The sequence below is a fragment of the Haliaeetus leucocephalus genome, unplaced genomic scaffold, assembly GCF_000737465.1.
Source record: "Haliaeetus leucocephalus isolate CR32 unplaced genomic scaffold, Haliaeetus_leucocephalus-4.0 Scaffold0, whole genome shotgun sequence".
Classification (NCBI taxonomy): domain Eukaryota; kingdom Metazoa; phylum Chordata; class Aves; order Accipitriformes; family Accipitridae; genus Haliaeetus; species Haliaeetus leucocephalus.
The window spans coordinates 236,135-263,588 of NW_010972436.1; the positions used below are offsets into that span (position 1 = coordinate 236,135).

The window sequence follows — 27,454 nt, forward strand, 5'->3', positions numbered from 1 at the left end:
GGAGTGCGTGGAGGTGGGTGCAGCGTGCGCAGGGAGTGTTGGGAGATGACACTGTACTTGAGTTCAGGTTTGAGAGCTGTGAACCTTTCAGACTTTGTGCCTGCACTGTCAAAAATTCCCTCTGTGGCCTTTGACAACTCAGTTAATTATTCTGTAAAGCAGGCTTTAAAACCACTTATTTTGTGACCATTAAGACAAATTTGTAGGGTGCTTTGAAAATTAAAAGTACAGTATGTGCTTAAATTGTCAGATGTTCTTAATTAAATTGGAAGATTAGGGAGCTGATACAAGGTTGCATGTTTCAGTTCCATAGATGTAATGGGAGGAAGTTAAGTTTAAATTTTGTTCATGTATTATTTAGAGTCAGGTCCACAGAAGATAATAAAAATGCTTTGTTATGTGTTCATCTGATGTTAGCTTTCTCTTTTCTTGTAGAAAGTTAAAATGCTGAAGATCCTAACTTGAATGCACTGGTACCATTGTAAATTCATTATTATATTTAATTGTTAAGTGTTTTCTGGGGGAATAACTCTTCAAGTTTAAATTTAATCACTAAAATTTCAAGGTTGACACAATGCATAACCTATGCTTTCCAGGAAACCAACAATTTTTTTTAGATGTTAACTTTAGGAAATTGTTTAGGTTAGATTAGAAAAATTCCAATACCACATTATAGGTACATAAAACTATTTTCTGATGTTCTAATGCAGTCTTAACTCCTATACTTAAATTTAATTATTCCTTCTTTGAAGTGTCACACTGTTGCTGGGGAGAATAAGGATTCTTTACTGATGCCACATGGTACTATTCCTCTAAGCAGGAATCTGCAGAGGCAGTTCCTGGGGAACAGGAGTTTTGAATAGTTACCAATAAATTCAGTTTTCTGGACAAATAGCTTCAAGGATAATGCCAAAAGAAGAATTTTCCGTTCTGAGTCTCTGAAGCTGTCTAACAAAGACAGCTTTACTGCTGACTTACACTTCTGCTTTTGGGCTAGTGCTTTCAGAAGGTGGAGGAATAAGAAGTGAGAATAGGGTGTGGCTGTGTCAAATAAATCAAAACCAAAAATGCCTATATCCTTCAATTTTTGCCTCAGGTGAAAAAAGATTGAAATTTCTCTTTGCTCTTGCAGTGACTTATTTCTAGTAGTCTATGGCTCATACCAGTCCTTTATATCTTAGTGTAGACTGATCTAGATTTATAAAAACTGAAGATGTGGCTTCCAAATTGTTAGATAATATTATTTCCTTTACCACAGTTCAGCAGTGTTCTGAGCCCAAAAGATCTTCATTACTTTTTTTCCCTCCAGATCTGGGGTGAACCACACAGTTCCTTAATCCTTAGACAGAGGAAGTTCTTCCCCCAGGAGAACAACATTAAGTCTGTCCTTTAAGGAAACTACTGACACTATCTCAGCTGCTTTGTAATATCCAGCTGGAATGCCATCCGGCCTTGGACTTCTGCTGCTATTTATATCTGCTGCCGCTTCTAAACTGCTGCTAGCTCAAATGAAGTTTTCCTGTGTCGTGTGTCTCTGGCAAGCCTACTGACCCTAGATATTTTTAAATAAATTCGGTTTAGAATTCATGAAAAATAGCTATTATTGTAATGGGCAGTTTAAGCAGCACATATATCATTATGGTTTGTGGTTTTTTTCCTGATCCTTATTGAATAGTGAAATAACAGATCCCTCTTTAAACCCATTCAAATTTTTGGCCAGCAAATGTTATTTTACATAGAGCACCTCCTCTGTATCTGAGGTAATTTTCATCAATGTGTGTTACTAATTTGTTTAGTTTTCCTCAGCTGTGATTCATTATTTATTGCTGTAGTTCATGAGCTTGTATCTTTAAAAAAAATTATTTTTTTTTAAATACTGATGTGTTACTTGACAGCTTATCACTAGAGAGAGAGATGTATTGACTTACAGGCATTTCTCCTTCCGCAAGCACTGCACTTTTACCTCTTCTCTTGGATTCATTTCACCTGCTGTTGTTGCTCGTCTTTGGCTGCTTTTCCTGGGTGGTAGCAACAGCCAGCAGTGACCTCAGGAATACTTGTGTGCACTTTGCGACTCCTTACTATAGCTCTGCCGCCAACCACTGCTTCAGTGGCCTTCTGGAGGAGCTGTCTTCTTCTTGTCATTCTCTCTTTAACAGTATTGAGTAGTATTTTTATTTGCTACCCTTTTTCTGGAGAGACGAGTTGTTCATTTTCCAGTAAGATGAGCACTGTACCTTTTTCACCTAGCCTTACTTGCAGTGGAATGTATTTTGACTGCACAATAGGAGCAGCTCTTTAGACCTTAATTTAAGAATTGGTGTTCTTATTAATGAGTAAATGTCCATTTGGAATACTGTTGCCAAAAATTTTTTTCTAAACTATCACTTTTCACATACCTACTTCTTTCACATTTGTCTGCCATCTTCCTCTTTTCTTATGCCTCAAACATAAGTTACTTGTCATTATTTTATCTGCCTTCATCCTGCTTCTTTTTCTTCTTTCAGTTTCAAGAACTTATGATCTACTTCCAATCAGTGCATCCTGGCTAATTTTATAATTTCCTAAATGAAGTGCCTCGCTTTCCAAACCTGAACGTTTACCTTTGTTTTCCTTCACCCATTTCTTCAAAGCCCTTCTTGTCTGGGATTTCTACTGAACAACTGGATATGCTTAGCCTGCTGCTGTGATGGACTTTGCCCAACACTGCTGGCTCAGTCTCACCATTCCTATTTCATCCCTTTGCATCCACCAACGCTTTGTTCTGTATTACCAAAGTATCTTGCACAGTGTGAGTGGGTTTATGACGAGGACTTGCACAGATTATTAGAAATAATGACAAATGGTTTATTTCTATTGGGTTACAAGTCTTTGAGTTGTTGGCAGGGGTGGACTTGTGCTGCACCCTTTTTCCTGCCAAGTTGCGTAAGTATTTAATATCTTGTAAAAATCTTTCCAATTTACAGTTTGCCTTGCTCAAAAGCATTTCCTTATTTTTAAGCCTTTACAAAGGTTTTGTTTCTGCCGAATCCACTGCCCCTAATAACGTAGTGATTGTGTCCTTAATGAGCTAGATGGTTTTTTTTTTCTTTGAGCCTTTTCGTAAATACTAAGCATCATCTCCTTTGTTTCTTTGACTAGAGAAAAATTGTTTCTGCAGTTTGCCTCTTGAAAACAAATTCCTTGAGTTTATTGCATTTTCTTGTTTATGTCAGTTTTTTTCCTTTTTTATGTCACTCCAGTCATTAATACCCAGAAGTATTGCTTTATAGGGGAGAGATTTTGGTAATTATTTAATTTCTCAAAAACCTCTTCCCTTACGGCAGTGATGTTGCTTTGTTTTAAGGCAGCTGCATGCTGTTGTTTTATATTGTACCTGGTAGACCTTGCACTAAATAGAAATTCACCATATATTTGGGTATTTCCTGTAATCAGTACCCAGGATGGTTGGGAAAGAAATCTAGTACTGGCAGAAAATCCAGCTGAAGTGAATGCTCACTCTTGCTGACTGTGCTGTTCCTACAACTCTGTATGTCCTTATCACATAATCACTGCTTGAAAATTCGAATTTCTTTTTCCTCTTTTAAGTCTGCTCTTCTATCTTTCAGACCTTTTTGTAACTAAATTGCACTTATTGTTGCACGTTTAATTCCCCAAATGATAGCCAAGATAACATAAACTCTATAATTTTTTCTGCTAGACTTGCATACTTTAGCAAAATCAAATCCCTGTACTTAAAAGTGGTTGTCTGAAATGTTTCTCTCATTCAGGGTGGCTCTTTGTCATCAAAGGAAACAAGATTTACGCATTTCTTGTCTTCTTGGACTTGGTAGTCTACATATTACTTTAATGTTCCTTTTAAAATATGAAATGGTTATGAAAGTGTGTACTTAGCCTGCTTAATTTGAAATTAAACATGCTTTTTCATTACCATTTAAAGTTACTGGGTTTTGTTAATTTTGCTAAATCTGTTTTAGTCAGTCATCGGTTTACTCTTGAAGTATCTAACCTCTATTCTGGTTCAGTTATGCTTGGTTCTTACTTCATCTGTGTTTTTTTCTCTTTCCATTGTTTGAGAGGTGGGGAGGGTTCATCCTCCACTATGACTTTCTCAGATTTTCACCAGTCTCATCTCCTAGAGTATGATCATACACATCTAAGCCTTTGATCACTCCACCGAGTGAATGAAACACTTAGCCTTGTATGGAATAGTGAACGTTAATTTATTGCTTAAATCAAATTTTAACCCTTTTATATAGTGTTACAGTTTAGCTTAGCCTTCCTATTATGGAGGTAAGACTAAAGAGTCTGAAAAACTTGTAACCTAACAGTATAATTTCTGGGTGCCTACATTCTTTTTAATGATCATGGGGTGTTTTTGTTGTTAATTGTGGAATTTCACAGTCAGATCTCTTGGTCTACAAAAGAACTGCCATTCCAGGCAGGTGCAAAAGTATGTTTTGTTGTGGTGTCCTGCCTCCAGCAACAGCCAGGAGCAGTTATCTTCGGAGACCTGTAGTAAGCTAGGCATGTACAGAGTGCTGCTTGGATATTTTCTCCCTCTATTCAGCAACTGGAAGTTTTAGAGTAGTCTCTTTCGTATCACTGTGTTTAACAAGCAGTGGCATACCTACCTATCCTTGATGAATTTGTCAAACCTGTTTTTGAACTCGCTTATCTTTTGGCCAGTGCAGCATTCTTTGGCAATGACTTTCATAGTTTAATTATTTGTTGTGTGAAAAAAAGCGGATTTATTTTAAATTTAAACCTGTTACTTGCTCTTCCTTCTTGGAAACGGCTAAGAATCATTCCCTTATGCACACCATATTTGATTCTGTAGATCTCAATCCCCCTTCAGTTACCTTTTTTCCAGAATACTTAGTCTTTTCTCATATGGAAGCTTTTTATGTTCCTAGTTATCTGTGTGGTCTCTCTGTTTGGGTTTTTTTTTCTGATCTGTTGTATTCCTTTATTAATAGGGTGACCAGGACCACACACCTGATAAGATGTCAGGATACTACAAGAGTAACATAGATATAATGAAGATTTGGGTTTCATTATCGATTTCCTAATAACTTCTTACGTTTGGGCTGTCTTTTTTTGTGGTTGCAGGGACTGCATGATGCTTCTGTCCAGGATGACTACTAATACCTTCCCATGAGTAGTAAAAGCTAATTTAGAGTCTGTCATGATGTATACGCATAGGTGAAAATATTTTCTCCATGTGTATCACTTTGTACTTAACAACATTAATTTTAATCTTCATTTTATCATATAGTTATCCAGGATTGTGATACTGGTTTGCAGCTCTACCATCAGTTTGAGATCTGATTACCTTGGATAATTTTACAAACTTCACAGGTTTTCACACCTTATTGTTCACCCCCCTTTTCGAGAGTCTCTATAAGTACAGTTGAATAGCTTAAGTGTCTGCAAACCGTTCCTTATCAAAACTAACCATTTATTTCTGGTTTTGTTACTTTCTCTTTTTCCTTTGAGTTGAGGGAAATAGAATGCTCTGTTCTTCATTTCAAGTGCTTCTGTTGTACTTTAATCAGTTTTGTATGTATTGAATAGGATTTCCCTTTTTAATGATATTTTTCAGTTCTTGTATTTCTCTGTTGTGGGTTTGGTTTTTTTTTTTTTTTTTCCATGCCATCCATTTTGGGCTGCAGCTTCCCTTTGTGCTTCAGCAGCTTGTGCAGCACTGCAGTTCTGACTTTTTACTGTGTTTCCTAATGCAGCTTTATTAGTATAGCATCTTCCAGATCATTGATTTGTCTGTTTGCTGAAATCTTGGAATCTAAATTTGTCCTTAGTTTCTTGACTTGAAGATAGCTGCCCAATTTTACTTCAGTGACTATTTTCCTTTATTATTACTTGATTTGCTTGCTGCAGGAGTATATCGTCACTGGCAAGAGATATCTTTTAATAATGCACGTTTAAAGGATTTTTATCTTTTTAATTATGGGGTTCATTTTTCTGATATTCTATGCCTGGTTTTTGGAGAACTTAAGTTGTTTGACAGGAAATGGAAACTAATAATTCTGTATCCTTCAGTACTGGTTGTTATCTCTAGTCCCAGTCACACAAGCAATTTTTTTTTCATTAACCAGTATCTGCACATTGGAGTCAAAGTGCTGTTTTCCTCTCCTGTTTCCTAAAAATGTCTGCCCACCCTGCTCTTTTTTCATCTCAATCCCTTTTTGCAGCAGTCTTACAAAATCATTTATTCCTTTCTCCTATAACCAACAGTACAAATATTTTTTTAGTTTTCCTTGTAGCTTGTTGGAGTAAGTTGTCTCTCTGCATTCCGCTTTCCAGGAAAGAGAATGCGGCTGCCTGCTGCTTCTGTTGCCCTTTCGCCTGGATATTAAATCTGAGCCTCTGCCTAGCCTGCCAACTGTTTAATCAGAAATAGTCAGAAGGCCCTCCTTCCTAATATTGCAGCTGACTCTGAAATCCTCATTATCTTACATCTGCATTTGTGCAGCGCAGTTATACAGAAGCAATTATTTTCCTAAAAGCTTATAATTTAAACACATGAAGGAGAAAGTATGAAAAATGCATATAACGTGAAGTGAAGACTTATACCTGTATAATTAATGCCACATATATTTCATTTCTTGCTTGCTTTTCTTTTTTAGGAACCTTTAGTTGTTGCTTTCCATTTTATTCCGTTTATGCATTCTTGACACTGGTATGCAAGAAGGGGAAAAACAAGGAGATACCTAGAAAGCAAAGCAAAGGAAAAACTGGTGCTTGGAAGAGAGGAAGTTAGAATGAGGCCTGAGTGTGGGGCGCAGGTGAGCAAACTGAAAGAAGCAACCGATCAGCAAGAAAAGACTGTTTGAATTATAGACAGTAGAAAATATGATACAGTTGCATCTGTTGTGAATGTCCTCGTTTAAACTGCTTTGGTAATTGTTCCACAAGAAAGATTGTGGAGGAATCATCTGAAAACACCTTATATTAGTGTTAGGCAGAAGCAATTAGTTTCTGCTTCTAAGCAACTGTTCCTGCTGCTGTCCAGAATATGTTGGAAGGGCTAGTCTGGCAGCTCCCATCCTCCCACCAGAAAAACCCTGTCCACTGCGGGATTCCAGTACTCGTAGACAAAGACATTATCTCTGTCAGTGCAAAACCAAAGAGAAAAGTCAAGGTGTGTGTATTACTTGGGCAGCTTGGGGTACTTCTTTTCACAAGCCGAAGCTTGTGCTTGGTTGGGGAGGAGGAAGGTGGGTAGCTCAGGACATGTTTATGTTATAATACCTATGTGGATTTGGGGTACAAATCTGGGGGAGGCAAAAAAGGTACCCAAATCCCACACTCGTATTTATTACATTTAGAGCAGTGTGCTCTCAGAAGAGTTTACTCTTGTAGTAATGAAGGAATACAAATTGCAGAGGAAGATAACCCTTAAAGCAAAAGTAATATAGCTAGTGGATGGTTTAGTATTTTGAATGAATCAGACCGGCTCTGCTGCTGCTGTGATAGCTGTCCCCCGACTGTTCACAGTTCCAGGTTGGGTGTTACTTCATTTTGGTAGACAGAGAATGATGAGCTGTAGGAGGAAGAAATGGGCTGCTAATAGCGTGGAGAGGTAGAGACAATGTATCTGGCTTTAATACTATTGATAATTTAGTTCAAGGGATGGAGTGTCTCTTCTAAATGGCACTTTTCAGTCTCTCCAGCCTATTCTAAGTGAGATATATGTGCCTTGTGGCCAGAGATGAATTGTGGAGATAGGACCTCTGAATCAATCTTTGCTGTGTGGTTTTGTTTTGGTTTTTTTTTCTTTTTTTCTTTTTTTTTTTTCTTTTTAATTTAAGCCAGGAATTGGTTAGATGCCTGGCAATGATTACTATCCATTGGCACCTCCCATTGGGAGCACACTACAAGTACCAGCCTTCAGCTCTTTCAAGCAGGGGAGGTTAAGCAGGCTGCTTACTGAGCAAAAGGAATTTCTCTTCCCATGAGAGCTCGAGTGCTGTTTCCCTGGCTAAGAATGCTATAATTCCTTTACAAGTGACAAGCAGGCTGCTACCATCTGCTGGTGAATGGCTGCAGGATGGTAGAGTTTGGGTGAAAATTTGCTCATGAACCAAAAAGAACGATTAGTGGTCATTAAGCCCAATTCATACATTTCTTGTATGAAGTTCTGTGATTTTATTTTGGTTTTAGAATGTTTTCTAATTGTACTGTACATCTTTTATTTTCTTTTTGTTTTGAAACATAAATATGTAAGTGTCCTAACCAAAGCCACAAAAATTACCAGCAGGAACTATGCATCTTTTTATCTTTTAAGGCACAGCAGTGATGTCTTGCAAAAGACTGACACCATCCTGAAATTTTTTAATCACTTTATTCTGTCTCTATAGAAACACTTTGGATATATTTGGAAACCACATGGCATTACATGATGATAGTCTTTTTCAAAGATTGATAGACTCGTAAGTTGTTTTAGAACCATACAGCTTTGTAGGGTGTCTGCTTTGTTCAGGCACTCTGTGGTGCGTCAAGAAGGAAGAACTCAAAAGAGAAGAGTAGTTATTGCGTATGTGGTTCCCCCAGCTTCCCCTGAAAGAAGCAGATGGTCGGGGGTCCCAGGAGGTAGAAGAAATGGGGCCATTAGACTGTCAGTGGCTTGTGAAAAGCAGAAGCATCTGCCAGAATGGAGACTTGTTCAGCAGCAGGGGAGCCAGCAGCAGCAGATGATCTCTGCCTTGAGCAGTCAATGGTATAGTAGTCCACTGGGGAATTGCTGTTGTGGGCGTAGCTGCAGGTAGCCTTGGTAATAATCTGGTTGGTCTGGCAGACTAAAAAGAGGGGAAATAAAGGCTTGATGCTCATGCTCTGGCATCTTAACTACCCACTTTTCCTGTTAATCAGTCCTAACTACAACCGATTTGAAAGTACTCCATACCCATTCTCAGGCAAACGCTACAGGCACACTTAAAATTCCTCAAAATGCCTGTCGTGTTTCTGCTGCAAGTTTCAGAATATCAAGATGAACCGCGCTAGATGCTGCAAAGAATAAGTTCAAAGACGAAATCAACATTTGGAAAAGTATCACAAATTTTGCTAGGGGTCATCTTGTTTTCGGTTGTATCACACAACCCACTCTGTTAAGACATGCGTTTTTAGTGTTAAATATTTTACACAGCTGCAGTTTAATGTCTGCTCCTGTAGTTCTTATGCTCTTATTGATTGCTCTGTACAGGACACAGTGTTCCAGGGAAGAATGACCTCTTCTGTTGCAACAATGTGATGGTACTTCAAAGACGAGATAAAGTGGGGAGAACAGAATGCCTCAGAGGAACAAAACTAAAAATTCGTATCTGTGTTCAAAAAGAATATTCAATTTGGGTTCTGTCCTGTTAGAATAATTAATCTCAGTCAGCCACATCTAAAAGTGAGAATAAAGCATACAGGTAAAGAGCTCTGGTTCAGAACTCCTCAAGCTGCACTTTGTGAATAATTGGCATAGGTGAATCTGGGACTATTGCTGGTACATAATATTCTTCTAGGGTTGACTTCATAGCCAGGAAAAGACATTTTCTGTACATGAAACTGGGTTTTACTCCCATGAGAGAGTAAATTGCATTGCAGTTTGGCTAGAGCCTGTATGTTTTGGTATGCGTTTAAATATTGGTTTAGATTTTTTTTTTTTTTCCCCACTTTGGAAACTAGCATTCATGTTCAGATAGGCAAAAATAAGCTGCTTGAGTGTCTCTTTCTAGGCCTCAAGGACACTTTCTTTACGTCATAAATACTGCAATAGTTTGTCGTGGTACACATTCACTGCTTAGAAGATAGACACGATTAATAGGGAGTGCTGAAGATCAGGCTCAGGATGCTTTGGCATAACCGAAAAGAGAAGGCAGTATTCAAGACTGCAGTTGTAGATGTCATGAGAACTGACGTCTCACAAGCTTTTCTGTTAGCTGCATCTGCTTTGATTTGAAGAGGGCCACCTGGTTTATGGCTGGAGCTAGTTTTGCTTTCATCCTAATTCAGTCATTTAAATACAAACTATAGTCATCTCTGCATAGCATAGAATAGTAGGAAGAGCAATAAGTGTCGGATATTCTCAGTGTTTTTTGAAATATTGTAATCAAAACCCCGTTCACTATGCAGAGTGAGGAATTTCGCTGTGGCTGTTATCTTTGGCCACGTTTATTCTGCAGACCTCTGCTGCAACATCTATGTTAATCAGGGGTGTGAAGGACTGTGGTCTAGCTGATGCAGCTATCTTGGCATATGAGCCTTCCCCGTATGGTAAAAAAAACAAACAAACAAACGTTTTTGTCCAGTGCCAGGTGCACTGCTGGTTCAAGCACATCTGTTCCGTGTGCTGTACAGGTGTAGCTTGCTGACAATGTTAATAGAGCACATGTAGTTTGACTTTAGCTTTTCCAATAGAAAAAGAGGTTTTTAGATCATGTCATCATCTCTCTGTATGCAGTCAGTGACCAAAGGCAACTCCTCATAGCCTGAATTCAAGGTGAGTTGTAATAGTTACACGAGGCCTTATTGTGGTGTTAGTTGTGTTTACCAGCAAAACCAAAATTCCTGTGTTTCTCAGGTATGACTCCAAAGCTATTGTAGGTCATCCTTTCTTTTTCTGCCAGTAGTCTATTTGTGTTTTAATTTTTAAATAGTAGCAGTCTCTTAGCCTTCAGTGGATTCTGCCAGATGTGGCTTGTTTTCTTTTTAGAAGGGAAAAATGTCAACCTGTCAGAAATCAGCTTTCATCAGAATCTTGAAAATAATGAAAATCACTTGCTGTATACATTGAAGAAATAAAATTGCTGTCTGAATGAGATGCACTGTAGGCCTACTTCCTTAGGTCATTCCTTAAGTCATTCAGGATGAAGTGAATGAGTGAGTGGCTTTCATTCTGCTGCATTCACATCTGTCTGATAATATGGTTAAATACATCATTGACCATTTGAGATAATAGGATTTAAGTAATGAAAATTGAATGTGGTCATCAGATGAGTCTTAACTACTTTGAAAATAAATGTATGAGCATCCTTGTAGCACTGCAAGTGTTTCTTTTGGAGATGTGCCATTTCTGCGATGGTGAGGTGTTTTCCCTTGATGGCATATTCTCCTGCTCCAGATAAACCTTTTTTGATCACCTGTGAAAAAGTGTTCAACTTGGCCTTGATCTTCTTGGACTGCTAGTGATAATGAAAATGAGGTAACCAAATTACTTTTACGCTAACGGTGTCTTCTAAATCATTCTTTGTCACGCTAATCCTCATTTTAAAACTGCCATAGATTCAAAAAGCTCTTTTCCTCCAATATTAACACTGATGTCATTGTCAGGTACTGAAACATGGGCCAGTGAAACGGATTTGAGTAGTATTTCAAGTTCTTTCTGAATAGTTGGTTTGAACATTTGGTATCTCTTGTCTGGTTAGCACAGCTGAAAAGTTTGTTGTTTGAAAGACCTCATGTTGTTACCTATTTAAAAGGCCTTTACTTGTATCTCGTGAAAAGATACAGTGTAACATTGTGATACTCAAGAAATTTGTTCTGGAATGTGGTTGATAAAATTCCCAGGAAAATACAGATACTTGGAAGGGTGATTGCAGTCTTCATTGCCATTTCTTGGTTTCCCTTTCAGAAATGTTCCCATTGCCAGGAACCAGGAGCCACCTTAGGCTGCTACAACAAAGGCTGCTCCTTCCGATACCATTACCCATGTGCCATCGATGCAGGTAAGAAGAAATGACATGCTAACTATATTTCATGTTTATTCAAAACATATGACACTAAGTAATTCCAAGGTACTCTACAAATTCATTTCCTCTCAATTTTTCGCCTACTATGAAGATACAGTAATAAAAATGGTGAGAAATGGCATCAAATAAACCCTGTACAATAACATGTTGGGACAAGATGGAACTTGTAATGAAGAAGAATCTACCTGAAAGTGCAGAAAAAGCTCATTTTGGGGAATGCAGCTACTGTGACTGAAATTTGGCTGCAACATGAGAACTGACCACTCTTCTCTTCCAAAAAATAGAAACCCTTTGTTAAAAGGGTGCACGTAACCAGAAAGGTGTTTCCTCTTTCAGGGTTACGCTCCTGTGGATAGTCATAATAATGATTTCAAGTGTTTGTCGAATCATCAGTACCACTTGCAGCACAACCTTCCGTCTCCCTCCTTAGAAGCATTTCAGCCAGTCTCTTGAGTAGGTCCAGTTTTCATCACTGGACAAGCTAATGGTTTGGATGGTGTTATCTCCAGCTCTGAGCCTGGGGTTGTGAGTTGGCATTTTGTGTACAACAGGCAAAGTTTTTCATGGAGATAAACTTTATTCTTGGGTAAAAAAATCCCAGCTGAGAATGAATAAGGTCCCACTCTTCCAGTCCTTTGTAACTCACTTCTCCTGTCATACAAAACTTAGTCTGATAACAAGCAGGTAAGGATTCAAGATTACAACTCTTGACTGGCAAATAATTGCAAGCTTCCTGTTTGTTATCCCACTTCTACAGCAGCCCACTTGTTTCACTGCCTATTTTATGCTTGTTTTTGAAGGTAGGTATGCTGATTTCTGAATTACTGCATTGCACCTCTCACTGTGAAATCCCACCCTATTGGAGCACCGCATTTTATTCTAATAGAAATGTTTTTAATGAAATTAATATTGCAGTGAAATACTCCTAGTACCACAGTACAGATGGAGAATCCTTGATTTTACATGAAATAAGTTCTTAAATATTAATCAGGTTGCAAAAATAACACACTCAAAAAAATGCCAGAAATAAGGGTGTCCATTTAAGTTTAATTTTGGTCTCTTACGAATGTATCTTCGTAATTGCCTAACCAAAGACTGACATCTTTTTCCATAAGGCCTTACCTCAGCCTGTAGGATGAAAGGGTACTCATTCATGAACATACATTGTCCTCACTGATTCTGTATTTCACTCACTGCATATGACTCAGTCTCGGTTCTGAAAGTAGAACTGTGAAATTTTCTGTGATGTTCATCTCTGTCATGCCTAAGAGTTTCGTGAACATGAACGACTTTTTTTTTTTTTTTTTTACAGTACATTTGAGAGACAGAATCATCAGATTTGTGTTCATATTGTGTTTACTAATTTGTTTCTGTTTTGTATTGTCATGGTATTTTCAATACCATGAAAAAAACAAAATAAATTATAGTGAATGTTCCCAATAGTTTGGGGTGCTTAATTGGTATTCTTGTGTTACTAGATATAGTATGTAGCATTTTCTATGTTCTAAATACAGGTATCAAAATCAAGATACTGTCATTTTTCTTCAGATATACCTTCCTCATTAACTCTGCTCCTCTTCAGCAAATGCAGTAGGATCCTCCAGATGACAAATATACTGAACAATCATGACTGATTAGCAAGAGCAGTTCTGTGTCATGCACAGAAGATGCAGTGTCCTGTACAAAAACTAGTATATAATCATACTATTTCGTCCATATTAAATGTAATACAATATGTCTACCATATAATATATAGAAGTGGGCTACATTAAATTTGGCTTTTCCTCTCATTTGTCTTGACTTTGCAACCTTTGAGGTTTTTTTAGAGTAGTTTTTTGTGTTCAAGTTCCAAGGCTATGCTTGCTTCATTTTCTTTTAATTTTGTTATGAGACATCACGTTGTCATCTGACCATCTGTCAGAGTGCACTGTTCCAAGCTAATTTCCTTCCTTTGAGTAATACGGCAGTAATAAATTGGAGGAGCTGCATAGAGATGGGATACTTGGACTGTGAGTTTCACAAACATATTTAAATAATAGCAGAGGAGTTGGTAAAACTGGTGAATCTCTGGTTTCACTCCAGGAAGAGTATGATTTAGTGAGAACAAAGACTTCTCTTTGTTTCTTTATACGTTTTCCTTTCTGTTTGTTCCTCTTCAGTCTGTATGTGTCTGATATGTTCTCCACTCTGGCTCTTCACAGCAGCCACAGGCTCTTTATCTAGCTGGTCTCAGGTTCCTCTTCTCAAATTCCTTATTCCAATATCTTTGTAAGACCCAGTTCTCCCTACTCCTTTCTAACTTTTCCTTTGTCTGGTTTTCTAGCTGTCATTCTGGATTCCTCTTCTCTGCTCTTACATCACCTCCTCCCCTCCTTTCTTGCTTCTAGCTCTACTTTTCCTCTCTGGGCTTCTTACTCCTGTTTCGTTCTCCTAACTTAGCTCCTTGTCACACTTAACCCTGCTAATCCCCATTTGTTCTTGTATATTGCCCTTGATCTTCTCTGTTTCACCTTTCTGTGTCTTATCCCACTAGTTCTTAGTCTCCAGTCTTCTGGCTGAATGAATCCTGATACAGTCTTAGCCTTCTGCTGGCACTCATCCTTAACTCCCTGCTCCTAACTTCTACTAGTACTGGTCTCCTCATCCTGCTAGCCTCTGCTCTTTCTCCAGCTCTAGATTGCCTTTTCAGTAATGTTTTCCCTTCTGCTACCTTCTGGACTAGTGGTTCCCATTTTGCAGTTTTGAAATGGTCACCTTCTTCCTTAAGGCTGCCTGAGCCTTAGAAATGTCCCCTGATAGCTTCAGTGCTTTTTGGGTCTGGTGTCTAAATCTGAGGCCAGAGGTTCATTTAGAGGAAAGACCTGCTTACCCCCAAACCAAAGCGTATTTGGTGGAATTTTCAAAGGACCTAGTTTCTAAAATCTAAGAAGCCTCTCCTGAGGATGTGCAGATTAAAATCCCCATTCCTCCTTTCAAAGAGTTATATTTGCTGATTTTGTGGTAAGCTGGCAAGGGCATGCATTAGCAAAAATTTAGGTCCTACTGAAAATCATGGTATGTTAGAGCTTTTCAGAGAAAATTTGCTGGGATGTTTAATATGGGCAGAATAACTTTTTTCCATGAAAGAGTTGTAAGGAAATTGTTTGGCTGCTTTAGCTGAAGTTTTCAACCAAAACAAATACAAGAGCCCAGCTTGAAGTAGATTCTTGGCATTCAAAATTTCAGCCTGATGGTATGACACTAAAAGACCTTGTTTGCAGTTGGTTTTATCTGTGGGTGTAATCAAGCTGTCTTAATCTATAGCCGCTCTTCCAATAAATCTGTACAAAAGAAATAAGCAAGCTCTATGGAATAGGACTTGATTTTCATTTGTGCCCAAGCAGAAAATGTAGGCTTCCTTGAGGAGCAAATCAGCATTCTTTTTGCTTTCCTCAGCCTGCTGTCTGCCTATACACCCTTTTTATTGGTTATGCAGTGCTGCTGTATTTCCTGTAGTGAATCAGATACAGATATTTCTCAAGCTTGAGCTCTGTGGTAGTTTCATTTAACGTTGACCACCCTGCTTTGAAGGATGGTGCCACCTTGCTTTATTGAGGATCTGGGACAGATCTGTTCTGAATCCTCAGAAGTTTTGTTGACGTTCACAAGGGCTCTCAGGCTTTTGGAATATGTCTCAGTTTGTATCTTTTAAAAAAAAAATCAGAAAACACTTGCTAGAGTGTTTTTTAGCGTATGTCGAGTCATAAACACTTGGTGTTTGACTGAGTTACTGTAGCATCCCTGAAAGTGACCATGCCTTAGTTGAGATGAAGTATGCGTGTCGTACTCCTAGGCAGTTGCGCTGTGAGCTGAAGCTTGTTTTTACCTTTGCATTGGTATGGGTTAGAAGTTAGTACCCTGTCAGTTACTGTGCCTCATTTGAAAGGCAGTACTTTTTTGGTAAAGGTCTGTAGGGTGGAATATCTCAGAACGGCTGCAGTTACTTGCAGTGCTGAAGGCTGGCCCTGCGGTGTGACCTGGGCTCTGGCTTCTGCATTGATGGTCGGATTCCAATCCCACCCTGGTGAGGAGCCAGGTTTTGCACCGCTGCTGCTAATTGGCTCCTACGCAAGGCACGTGGCTTCGTAAACTGCCAGTTTGTACATATGGATGCTTTTATGTAGCCTAATTCAGCCTTCCTTTTAACCTCCTTTCATAGAAAGTAATCTTTGGCAATATAGGGTGCAGGAAAGCTGAACTCTTAGCCATTTGCATAAAAATCAAGATCAGTAGTGGCACTTAAGTAATTTTTATATGGAAATGACTGTGGTTAACGTTGTCTGTGTTTGGCTTTCGTCTGTCCAAATTTATGAAGAGCCTCTGATGGCTCAAGATAACTTAGTCCTAGGGACGTCTCCATGGAAACAGGATCTTTGTTTTCTGAAATTTTGTATCCTCTCCCTCTGCTTGTTCCTCCCCACCTGGAGTCAGATCCTGATTGTTGCAGCACATTTGTCCCCACAACATGTGTCGTAGGCAGTTCCACATACAAAAGATTTTTTTACTGTAAATTAGGAAAAGATTAGCAGCAAAATAAAACGAATTTTCAGAGAACAGAAATCCTGTGTCTTCACAGGTATCGTTAAAGATGAGTAACAGGCAGAACACAGAGGGTAAGACAAAGTGTGAAGCTTACAGAAGAATAATTACTTCTATTAAAAATGTTTTAGGTTTTCCCTGACTACTTTATGGAGAAAAATCTGTACAAACAAGGACGAGTCTCGGTTCTTTTTCCCTTTTCTGCCACAATGAGCTGATCATAGCTATGTGTCTGGTGACTTCATGATGAATTGTAATCTGTGATATAAAATACTTGGAACTGCTAACTGAAATCCAGGCCAGCTTTGTAATGATGAACAATTTTTGCCTTATTGGTATTCAGCTGATTTTCCACAGTGAGCTGATGAAATTTTTCATAGCTGTCCCTTAATAGAAACAAAAAAATTGCTATTAATTGGATCTGCTATTAGTATTTGCAACAAAAATGCCAACCTTCGTAAGAAATTGAGCTTCATGCACAGATCAGGCATGAGGTACGAGGTTTCTGACAGTTCTTCCTGATCCTTTTACGACCTTCCTTTCTGATGTACTAGCTAGAGAAGTGCACTCATTACCAATCTTGGGTTTCCAAGAAAGAAGAAAACTCCATCCCATTCTAACATACTGTGTATGTTTTTGATGATTGTTCTGTATATTTTTGATGATTGCTGTATTATGCAGTGATAATTCATGCTGTAGTCTACATGTACAATTCCTGCCCTTAGAATGAGACATTTTATTTATTTTCAGTTATTTGCCAATACTGCATTTGAAATGGTTATCTGTGGCAGGATTAAGGGTTTTACTCCCCTTTGCTAAAATCTCTCGAGTAACTTAGCCTATTGCATGCTGTTTGCCTTTGATTCAGGCCAGAAGCATTCATGTTGAAACATAAGCGTTTCATAGCAGAGGGATGCTCTGCCAAAGCTTGGGTGTCTAGAAAGCTTTTCCCTCAAGCTTTAGTTGCAGTCTCCTGCTGTCTGCTAAACTCTTCCAGCAGATTGAAACAGCAGGTAGCGCTGGTTATGCTACATGCTTAAGAGCATTTTAAATTAGCAGTTTTTATTTACCATTGTGCTACTTTACTTGCTAGCTGTTTGGCTAGGTTGGAGCAGATGGGAGGTTGTAAGCACCTTGCTGAATTCTTGGTTGCACTGAGGTGGTGATGGTGCTCGATCCTACTGATGGTGGTGATAGTGTTCGGTCAGCCTGCCTTTGGTGCATGAGGCAATTGAAAGTGCTGCTTTGTCACTTGACTGTGAGGGTGAAATGTGGTATCTGTAAGGCACAAATAGAAGGCAGAGAGCTGGCCGGTGGTTTTCCTGGTGTGAGCATAGTGCTGAAGTTCTGGGAGCTGCTGACTCGGCACCCCTTAGAGGCTTAGTCTGGGAGGAAAGGTGGGAGGAGAAGCAACACTTACACTGGCAGTGCCACTAAAGAAATGCTCTTCAAATTACAGTATTGCTTCATTTGTCCCGAAATAAGCAGTTCTATCTAGGTGCCCCACTTTCCGTAATAGGTTTAAATCATTAATTAAACTATTTCTTAGATCATAGAAGCTTCGCATATACAAGTCATGGAAGCAGATCCAAGAGCAGCATGAGTGACCTGACTACCAGACATAGTGTCAAAGTATAAATTGATCACCAAGATTTGGGATTGCAAATAAACTGTCATATACACCCATACCTAGAGACACACACCCCTTCTCCCCCTGATATTGGCAGGGCCTTAGAGTAAGGATGAAAGGCAACGATTTTCCTATGAAGTATAAAGCAGGGATGGTCTGTTCAGATTGGATGAATGCGTCCATCTTCCTTGTGTTGTAGCAAGGAAGGCTGGAATAGCTGAAGGGGTTTGGGACACAGGATTTGTAGACTTGCTGTTGTGATTCTTACTCTATATAGAGGATTGGGGAGACTGGGGATGCTTGGACTTGGCTTAGTAATGCAGGCAGCATTGTCACTTGGAGTGTTTAGTAATTTTATTTGCTGAAACTTTGGGGGTGGAAGGGATGAACCTGCTAATAAGATAATACTCCTATATTGAGATCTTTCAATGAAAAATACATACCTGTGAGGCAAGATTAACACATGTGGTGTGTTATTCAAGTTGGGTTTTGTTTAAAAAATACTAAATTGCTGTCTTCTCCTCCTCTAGATTGTTTACTAAACGAAGAGAATTTCTCAGTGAGGTGCCCCAAGCACAAGGTAAGAATCCTCTCCTGGCTTAGACCTGTTTTTTGCTGCCCTCTTCTGGTATATAACTTTGGATTAGTAATTTTATACCTGGATAACATCTGTAGTCAGAGATGCTTTTAGATGAACAATTCTGCGATGTGTGCTTGTGGTATATTCTGGGGGCAAACACCGACTTGAGAAGAATACAGAGAGTTTAAGAAGATAAATTAACTTTTTGCCCTATCTGTTCAGTTGTTCTTTAGATCCTTGATGATTTGTTAGAAAGTCCAGCTTCATTTCCTGTCTTCTGTGGTAGAATCATCAGTACATTGCTTGCCATTTCTGTTTGAGTGCTACGTTGAAACTGACGGTGGTTTTTCTCCTTGGATTTACTGAGGATGCAAGGAGGAAGAAAAACGGCTCATGGAAAAGTGTCAGCCAGTTGTTGGAAACATTTAGACTAAGTCATGAGCCAATGTAGTGATGAACCTGAAACACCTTGGTTTAGCTTAGTGGTGGTAACTAGACTGAGTCCTACCACTCAGCCTTCAGTGTATCTGTTTAGTTGGTCTGTAGATCTTTGCCTCTTAAGAAGACACATCATCATTTTCAGTTTTGGTGATGGATTCAACATGCTGCTTCTGGCTAGGGTTTTCGCATCCTTAACTGAGTGTCCCTGAGCCTGCAAACAGAGTGGTGCTAAGAGCCAGACTGTTGTTGCTCTGTCCGTATGGAAAGAGAAGACAAGGCAGACGGTACCTACTCTCTTGTACATATAAGCAACGTGATACAGTGCTGGGAATACCGCTCCCATAAGGCAGGATACATCTCTGGGAGGCTGCGGATACCAGTCCACCAGTTTTAAATGCTCAGAAGTATCCAGAAAAATGGCTATTCTTGTGGCCAGCTGGATACAACAGGAATTGTGCAAGAGTGTGGATGGTTTATGCTGGAAAGTGAATGATAATAGGGAAGAATTGTGTTGCTTTCTAGCAGGGATTAGTCTCCATTTAGTCCTTGTCTGCAGATCTCTTCTCTGCCTAGAATTAGACTGACATCTGGTGGTCTTTTGTCTTCACAGATTATCTTTAATCTGTCTTTTGTAAACACACAAGAATTAGTCTCGTGTTCCTTTCTGGATGTTCCACAACAATATGATGTATTTATACACATGTATTTAAAATGTGCTGGAAGATTCTGGGGGCATTCAGGCTGTTACCCAGAACTGGCCTACTTTTCATCACATAAAAGAAAATAAATTATTCTGCACAATTTGTAATAACATTGAAAATGTACAGCAAGCTTAAATTGATGCGTTAATGCTACACGAGCCTGCGAATCTTGCCAAACAAAACCAGGAAGCATGAGCTCCCCTTACTGTGGAATGCAACTACCTAAATGCCACTCTCTGCCCAACTTTGAATACTTGACTAAAGAGAATATGAAGGTTACGTCTTTGAAGGCTGTTTTATTTTTGCTGCCCATTGCCTTAAGTATTACAGGCAAACATAGTGTTAAAGCTTTTCATAGCTGACTTGGGTCACTACTGCTTTATATGAGTATTTGTGGTGATGGTGCTCAAACCGTGAAAGGAAACAGCCATTTTACAGAATCCAACTCCTGGAGAAGATACTGAGCAGCCACATTGATTTCTAAAGTAATCTGGGGGGGTGGGAGAGGGAAAACTGCCAATTAAGTTGATAAAGGTACTTCATGAGGCAATAAAATTTTGAAATTTATTCAAAACTATCCCGCTGCAGATCATTTTCTGTGTTGCATCAAAAATGGAAATTCAACACCAGCAGCCTTTCTTTGACACTGAAGTTTGTTGTCTTTTGCTTAGTAAAGACATGAATCATTTGTTTGAAGTCAAGCAGAGTTTTCTTTGCTTGGCTATGACTCTGTCCTTCCCCTGTGGTTCACTGATCACTACCGGTTTGTTCCAAATCCTTCTGCAAGGCAGAATATAGGATCACCCTGCTCCTTCCATTGTAGTGGCTGGAAAGGGGAGTTCCAGCCAGTTGCAAGGCAGGAACAGGAAGGTCGAAAACCATTGCTCTAGAATGACTGGAGAACAAATTGCATCAATTTTTTGCATGATATGAACACGAGCAATTGAGAGGAAGAAAGACTTCAGATAAGACCATTTAAAACTATGCTTTTAGGTAACACCAGTTCAACATTAGTAGCTAATTAGTAGCTGTCTAATACCTCATTCTTGGGTTCTGTAGTTAATGGGTGGAAGAACTAACTTTATAAATCTGCTACCACTGAGTAAGTCCCCCAGTATAGTGCTTCTTACCCTTTTTCAGTCCATGCCTCGCATCGGTAAATACACCTCATCATAATAAGTGGCTCCTGGAGAACAAAGGTGCTTCTTGCCTCATTAACTGCGCTTGACGCTTCAGACATAAGCAAGCTAAGTCCAGAGGGACTGGTCCTGCCTTTCCCTGTGCTCCCCAGTGAGCTTTCCCATTTTCTTCTGTCAGCATTGATGCTTCAGCCATCCGTGTCCTGAATGTGCTACTTTTGCAAAATAGCAGCTTTTATCACAGGGAAAACACTGTCTGAAAACTAATCATCTTTTGAAGGGTTAGCTTGCGCTCGCAAATCCAACTAGCTGTGTGTCTGCATCGCAGCAAGCGCTGTTGCAACAGAACTGATGAGGATGCCAAGGCACTGAGGAGGATATAAAGGGGATGGGATACCTTACTTTTTGGTGGCACTGCAGTCTTAGATTGTCTTATGCCATCTGTGGAGCAATTTTAAGTGATGTTTTTCAGCTTGTTCTATCTTTTTGTGTTAAATTCTGTGTTTCTTAAAATTAACCAGGCTTTCATATCCCAAACTCTTTACTTTTGCAGAATTGCCTGCTTTTGTCACAGGGAAAACTCTGTCTGAAAAATCTATGTCTGGTTCCAATACTGATTTCTCTTTCTCTCTCTCACTTTCTGTATGTCCACTTTCCCTACCCTTGTCCTCCTTTTCTCCCTCATTTTCTTTTTCCTCCTCCTTTTGGCTTGCTGGTTCGTCAGCCCCTCCTTCCTTGCTCTCTTCCCTCCTTGCAGAACAAGATGGTGAAAGGCAGCCTCAGCACAGAGCAGTCGGAGCGGGGGTGAGGGGGGAAGTGTACTCCTGGGAATGGAAATAAAAGCAAGCACAGGTGAGTTGGGGATAGTTCCCAGTTTCCACCTGCCGCCTTCTGTGGCTCCCTACCTCCAGCGCCTTCCCTGTTTCTAGGAGAAATCAAGGTGCTCTTGTGTACGTTCAGAAAATTTGTAATAACTCTTTTTTTTTTTTTTTCCCTGCTACCATTCTGTTCAGGCTAGTGACTTCACTTTTTTGTATTTCCGCAGCAGTTCTTCTGTTTAGCAGTGAAACGCAAAGCTTGTTAGCTGTTACAACTGCTTGATTACTCTCTCAGCTAAACCAGTGGCAGAAATCTCCTTTCATATTGCCATGATCATTTCCATAAGGATCTGAAGGGTTTTTTCCGTAAGTCTCAGAATAGTTAATAGTAAGCTTCCATATAAATAAATATAATCATCAAAGTATCTTAAATTTGGTATGTAAAGGGGAATTAATAATACTCATGAGTTCAAGACTATTGCGTTCTTGATTCCCCTGTTTTCTGGAAATGTAAACACAGGGATAAGTAAATTAATCTTATCAGGAAACCATTACATTCCTTTCAGACCAGGATTTTTCTCTATTTTGCAACAGATATGGGTGATAGAAGGTGGAACTATATCCACAAGTGGCCACAATTTCATAAGTTTGTAATGTTTACTCTGGTCCCTCACCTCCCCTCGCTCTGGGTCCAGGGGGGGCTATAGCTGCCATAAGTCAGCAGCGCTGTGGAAAGTGGCAGTTGTGCTTTCGCGCCCCAACTCCCTCTCTGCTTTTCCTTCCTGCCTCTTCCTTCGTCTAGTCCCAGCATTCATACAGCCATGTGTGAACTTGGTGGGGAATTCAATTTGTCTGAAACTACATTTTGTCACATTAGCATCTGAGTTGGTTGTTTTTTTAATCCGGTTCACTGTGTGGCTGGGCAAATATCCTGGCATAAGGAAGGAGTAGCACAGAGGTGGGAGTTAGCACCCAGGCAATGGGATGAGGTTGGGATTTATTATTTCATTTCCGCCAAGTGCATCACCATTCAATGGCAACAGGGAGGTCTAAATTAAATAAATGTTTGGTTTCAAATTAATACTTGTTGGCACCCTTTCCCATAAACTGCAGCTCAAGAAGGTCTCTTGCCTTCATTTCACTGCTCAGTTGCATTTCTTACTCAAGCTAGTTGCTTCTCTGTCTTTTTCTTGCAATCATGCAGGTGAAGTTCTCTTTCACGTCTGTTCTCTGAACTGATCATAACAATCCCCTTCCCTCACTGCTGTTCCCTTGCTTCCCAGGCACTTCCCTTAACTTAAAATCTTACCTGTTTCTTGAGTTAAGTAATTGTGAAGTACTTTTAATGGTGTTTTCTGTGAAGGATGAGAGATTAATCAGAGAATTCTGTTTTTTAGTGCAGTAGTGGAAGACAGGTAGTGTTTCATGTAAACACTTTGTAGACTGACTGCTGACGTGGTTTAGCTCTGCTTCCCATTTTTAACAGCATTCTTTCTTGGCTTTAGAGTGTTGTTAAAACAGTTACCATGCAAACAGTATTTAAAGTCCATTATTTGAGTAACTTTTTCCTTCCGTGGTAAAGGTCACTGGGATTCTTTTAAGCTTTTCTCTTTTTCTTAAAGTGTAAAAGGCAATATAATTCATAATGTTAAAACAGGATGATAGTCTCACAGACAAGGCGTCTGTTACAACTGTTTAACACTAGAGGAGTCTTCTCAGTGATGATTTTTTTGGCTGTTTCTTCAAGGCGCTGGTGAACATTACTACGTCCCAGAGACCTTTACGCAGCTTTGTTTCCTGCATTATTTTCCAGTGCTAACTCTTTATTATCATAGGAGTGTACTGGCTTAAGACCTTGCAGGCTGTGGAATCCCTGCACCATGTTCACTGTGTGCTCTAGACATCTCTCTAAGGCATCATTTCTTCCCAAATCCACTTTTGCCAAAAGTAGTTCTTATCTGAAGGTCCTATTTAGCCTCCCCCTTTTGATGCTGAGAATGTCTTAAAAATTGAGTTCTTCAACCTGACCTTGCATCCCAAAATAAATATGATGCAAATCTAAAAGATCCAATTATAAAAAAAAAATATTGCTGCATTACTGTGGTAATTAAAGAGGTTTAGAGGAATTCTGTAGCAGCCCTGGTAGTACAGGAGCTGCCCTTCTGCTGGCCTTAGTGTAAGATAGAATGGGCACTCAGCTGTTAGATTATTGCGCTGTTTTAGTCCTGGTTCACTCCTAGGCCCAGCAAGTTAAGAAAAATCCTGCATGTTGGGTAACATCCAGGCAAGTCAGTGTATTCTCTCTCTGTTGCTTCTCTCTCCCTGAGCCAGTTGCCTCTAGAATTTTTGGATCAAATCCAGATCTGGAGAGTGACTGTGAGAGTGAGTCTGGTGCTCTGGATCTTGTCCAGGAGTGGGGAAGGACTCTCTGCGTTGAGCCTGTTTCCTCCCTGAGCCAGTGCCTAATGCTCTGGACCGATTCCAGGCATGGGCAGGCTGCAGTTGTACAGGAGCCAGAGACAGCAACACGGCCTTGACGCTCCTTCAGTGAGGGCTCACAATTGCACAGTAATGAATACCACAAAGGTCAGCTGCCTGAACTCTGTAGGAACCTCCCTCCTTCCCTTTAGCTGTAGCTCCATGGCTTACCCGTCTGGTTTTCATATGTACTCACCTGACCCTTTCTTTCCTCTTAGCCTGATACCACTGTATGAGGGGGTATTTGCAGCCAAGAGATAGGCTTGCTGGGATGTAATCTAATTGGTGTGCTGATAATCAGAACAGCACTGACTTCTGTATTGCGCTTAGTTAGGGTTCCTGGAGTTTAATTGCCAGCTATGATTGAACATGGGTGTTACTTCATTCCCAGGCACACCTCTAATGCCGTTAACTGCTTTCCATATGTGTTGCTTATGTTGTGAGCTTTTTTCCTTTTCCCAAGCTCACTAGCTGGTAGGGAGGGATTTATCCAAGTTATATCAAAGTAAGTAACCTTACTAAATAAACAAATTGCTTCTGGGCTTACTTGTGTTACGGGAGAAGGGAAGAAAGGAATATATTATTTCAGGCTTTGCTTTCTCGGCTGTGCAGATTAAGAATGAGAACCATAGCTTAGAGAAATGAAATTTTAACTTTGCCTGCAGTTTCTCTTTTGAACTGAGCCTCCACCAACTTAGCAAACTCCTGAAGTTCAATTTCTCACCTCAGAGAATTTCTGGACAGGGAGAATGAGCATGCCAAGCACTTGGGACGTTTCCACATTTGTCTTGAAAGACATCACAAGCTTGGTCCTTCCATGAACTGTTGCTGCCACCATAATCTGGCAATTAGAACAAAAAAGCAGCAGAAAGAAATATTACCTGCCCTCCAGTTAGTTTAACTGCAGCTTTACCTTTAGCTTGTGAAATCTAGCCATTTCCCAAATTTAGTTCCTGCAGCTGGACTCCTGTAATTTTGATACCAGTTTCACTGTCTGCTACATATTCACTGAAAACTACTGTCAGATGGTAGCTTGGTGACCTGTATGAAAATACTTGGGTCCAGTCCCTGAGGGGCAGCGTGGCATCCCAGAAGCTGTCATCACATTTGAACATGCTTGGGCCCTTTGCTTCCAGTTTTGATAGTCAAGATGAAGAGCAAACATGAGGTGAACGAGCTCCTTTCTGGCTGCTGAAGGTAGCTGTTCTGTAAGAGTGCTGTGCTGTTGTTGTGGCACAGATCGTTCTGTTGTTCTGGACCTCCTCCGTAACTGGCCTTATTTAATTTTCTGCTGGTTGTTAAACTAATACTTTTTATCACATGGATTTGCTTTTATGAACTACTCACCGTTGTGCTTCCATCCGTTTTCAGTCCACAAAACTAAAGAGCTCTTGGTGTTACTGCTGTGGTAGGCTGCTGAGTGGGTTTTTCTGAAGCCTGGGGGGCGTGTTGGCGGACGGAGGGAAGGAACCGTTCCAATATTACTGTTTCACTTTGTTTTTCAGGTTAGGCTGTTGAGATAAAAAGCGGTGGACATTCGTGACTGAATGGAATCTCTCCCACTGTGCAGCCATGCCCCCTCTCGACGTGCCTGCCAATGCCAGCACTTCCTTCATAAATTCTTACATCACACTCAAGACTGATGACATCACAGAATTCTGACCAAGGAGTCTGAACCAGCTGTTTCCATGGACACAATCTCCATAGTGACAGTGGGAAGGGGAGGGGGAAAAAGGAAACAGGTGGGGGGAATTAAAGAGGGAGGGATAAATATATATATATATAAAGATCTATTTTTTAGTCTTGAAAGACTTTGTTTTAAATGAAAGGTGCGCTATATCCCTTTTGATGCTTTTGATTAAAATTAACGAAACCCCATATAAATTAAAAAGAAAACCATAGCTAAAGTAAATATTAAATCCAAAATCAAAGCAGGGCTCGTGGAGCCTAACATTTTGTGGGAAAGAATAGCGGGAGTACTCCAAACAGGACTTGTCTCCCTTCCTGTTGCTTTCTTTCTCACAACATCCAAGGAATTAAATTTTAAAAGGCAAATAAAATAATGATAAATTGTTTGTAGGGTGTGGGAGGAAGGCTTGGATGTTGCAGGTGATGGGGTGCCAGTACTTGTGTATGCAGGGTAGGGAGGTTAATTGTGTTTGAGAAACACTATATTAATAGTAGAAGCTTGAAAAACATCTGAAGACTCTTGGGTCATGAGACTCATGAAGTCAGGGGTAGCTGCTGCTTGCTAGATCCCGTATACCTTGTTCAGATGGGAACATCCGTACCACATGGGGGAAAGGAGTATCTGCCCTTTGTGGCAACAACATGCACCCCCAAATCATTCCAAGAAGCTGCCTTTGGTTTTGAAGGCAGGTGAAAGGAAGATATGGTTTACCTGCCAGATTGGGTTACTGGAAAGGAAGTCTGAATGTTGGTGGAGTCAATGTATCTTCAAACTGATCAGGAAAATCCACTTAGCCCTTGTTTTATTTTATGTTTTGCTTTTCCCAAGGAAGGAAGAGGGAATGTCAGTGTAACAGCCTACACTGTATGGTTATTTGGGGTGTTGGGTTTTTTTTGTAAATTATGTAATTTTAAAACATTTGGGTTTAAAGAACAACAGCAACAAAAATAATAATTTTTTCTTGTTAAGGCCTTAAGAAAGGGGTTAGTGCATCTTTCAGGGGTCACTCTGCCATGGGAATAAAATAGCTGTTTCACAAACAGTTTTATATAAAAAAGCTTAAAAAAACCAAAAAAAACCTAATAAACTTCATTTTAACCTTGTCTCCTTTTGTTTTGTGCGAACTTGATTTGTTTAAAAGGACAAAGAGACAATACTATCTGCTGCTTTTTGGTTTCTTTGCCTTCATCAGTTCTGCCTTCAGTGATGACCTTCTGAACTGGCCCAGCAAGAGGAAGACCACAAAAGCTTTTTAAAATTAAAGCTTAGGATTTGTTTGATGTTCAGAGATAACGAGCCAATGACTGGATGAATTTTCTGTCACCATGTGAGTTGGTGGTATTTCACCAGGTCACTGACTTCTTTCACTCATAGGATGGTAGCATATCCTAGCGATATCAAACAGCGTGGTGTTTACTGGGAAGTCACTAGAGATAGGGATCTAACCAGCATGACTTAGTTAAAAAAAAATGGGGTTGATATTGTGGGGAGGGAAGAACTATTTTAAAAAGTTATGTACTGGATGCTTGCTCAACTACTTGCATTTTGGAGTATTCAGCACATAAAAACTCTATGATAGCGCATATTAAGATATCTATTTTAACTCTATTTTTAAAAGATCGATTTAAAGATTTGGGAGATAA

At 39.7% G+C, this 27,454-nt stretch overlaps 1 protein-coding gene across 3 annotated transcripts in view; it reads left to right on the top strand.

Annotated features, from left to right (window-relative positions):
• Positions 1 to 26,798, top strand: part of TCF20 (transcription factor 20 (AR1)) — a 130,666-nt gene extending 103,868 nt beyond the window's left edge. The window contains exons 4-7 of one of the 3 annotated variants that reach the window (XM_010567599.1): positions 11,639 to 11,732; positions 18,495 to 18,544; positions 21,583 to 21,677; positions 25,627 to 26,798. In XM_010567599.1, the coding sequence (XP_010565901.1) occupies positions 11,639 to 11,732; positions 18,495 to 18,544; positions 21,583 to 21,633 (195 nt within the window). In that variant the 3' untranslated portion in view covers positions 21,634 to 21,677; positions 25,627 to 26,798. Of the gene's footprint in view, positions 1 to 6,647; positions 6,807 to 11,638; positions 11,733 to 18,494; positions 18,545 to 21,582; positions 21,678 to 25,626 lie in introns of those variants that run through there. The other 2 variants (XM_010568412.1, XR_774471.1) reach the window with 2 other exon arrangements.
• Positions 26,799 to 27,454: the final 656 nt, after the last annotated feature.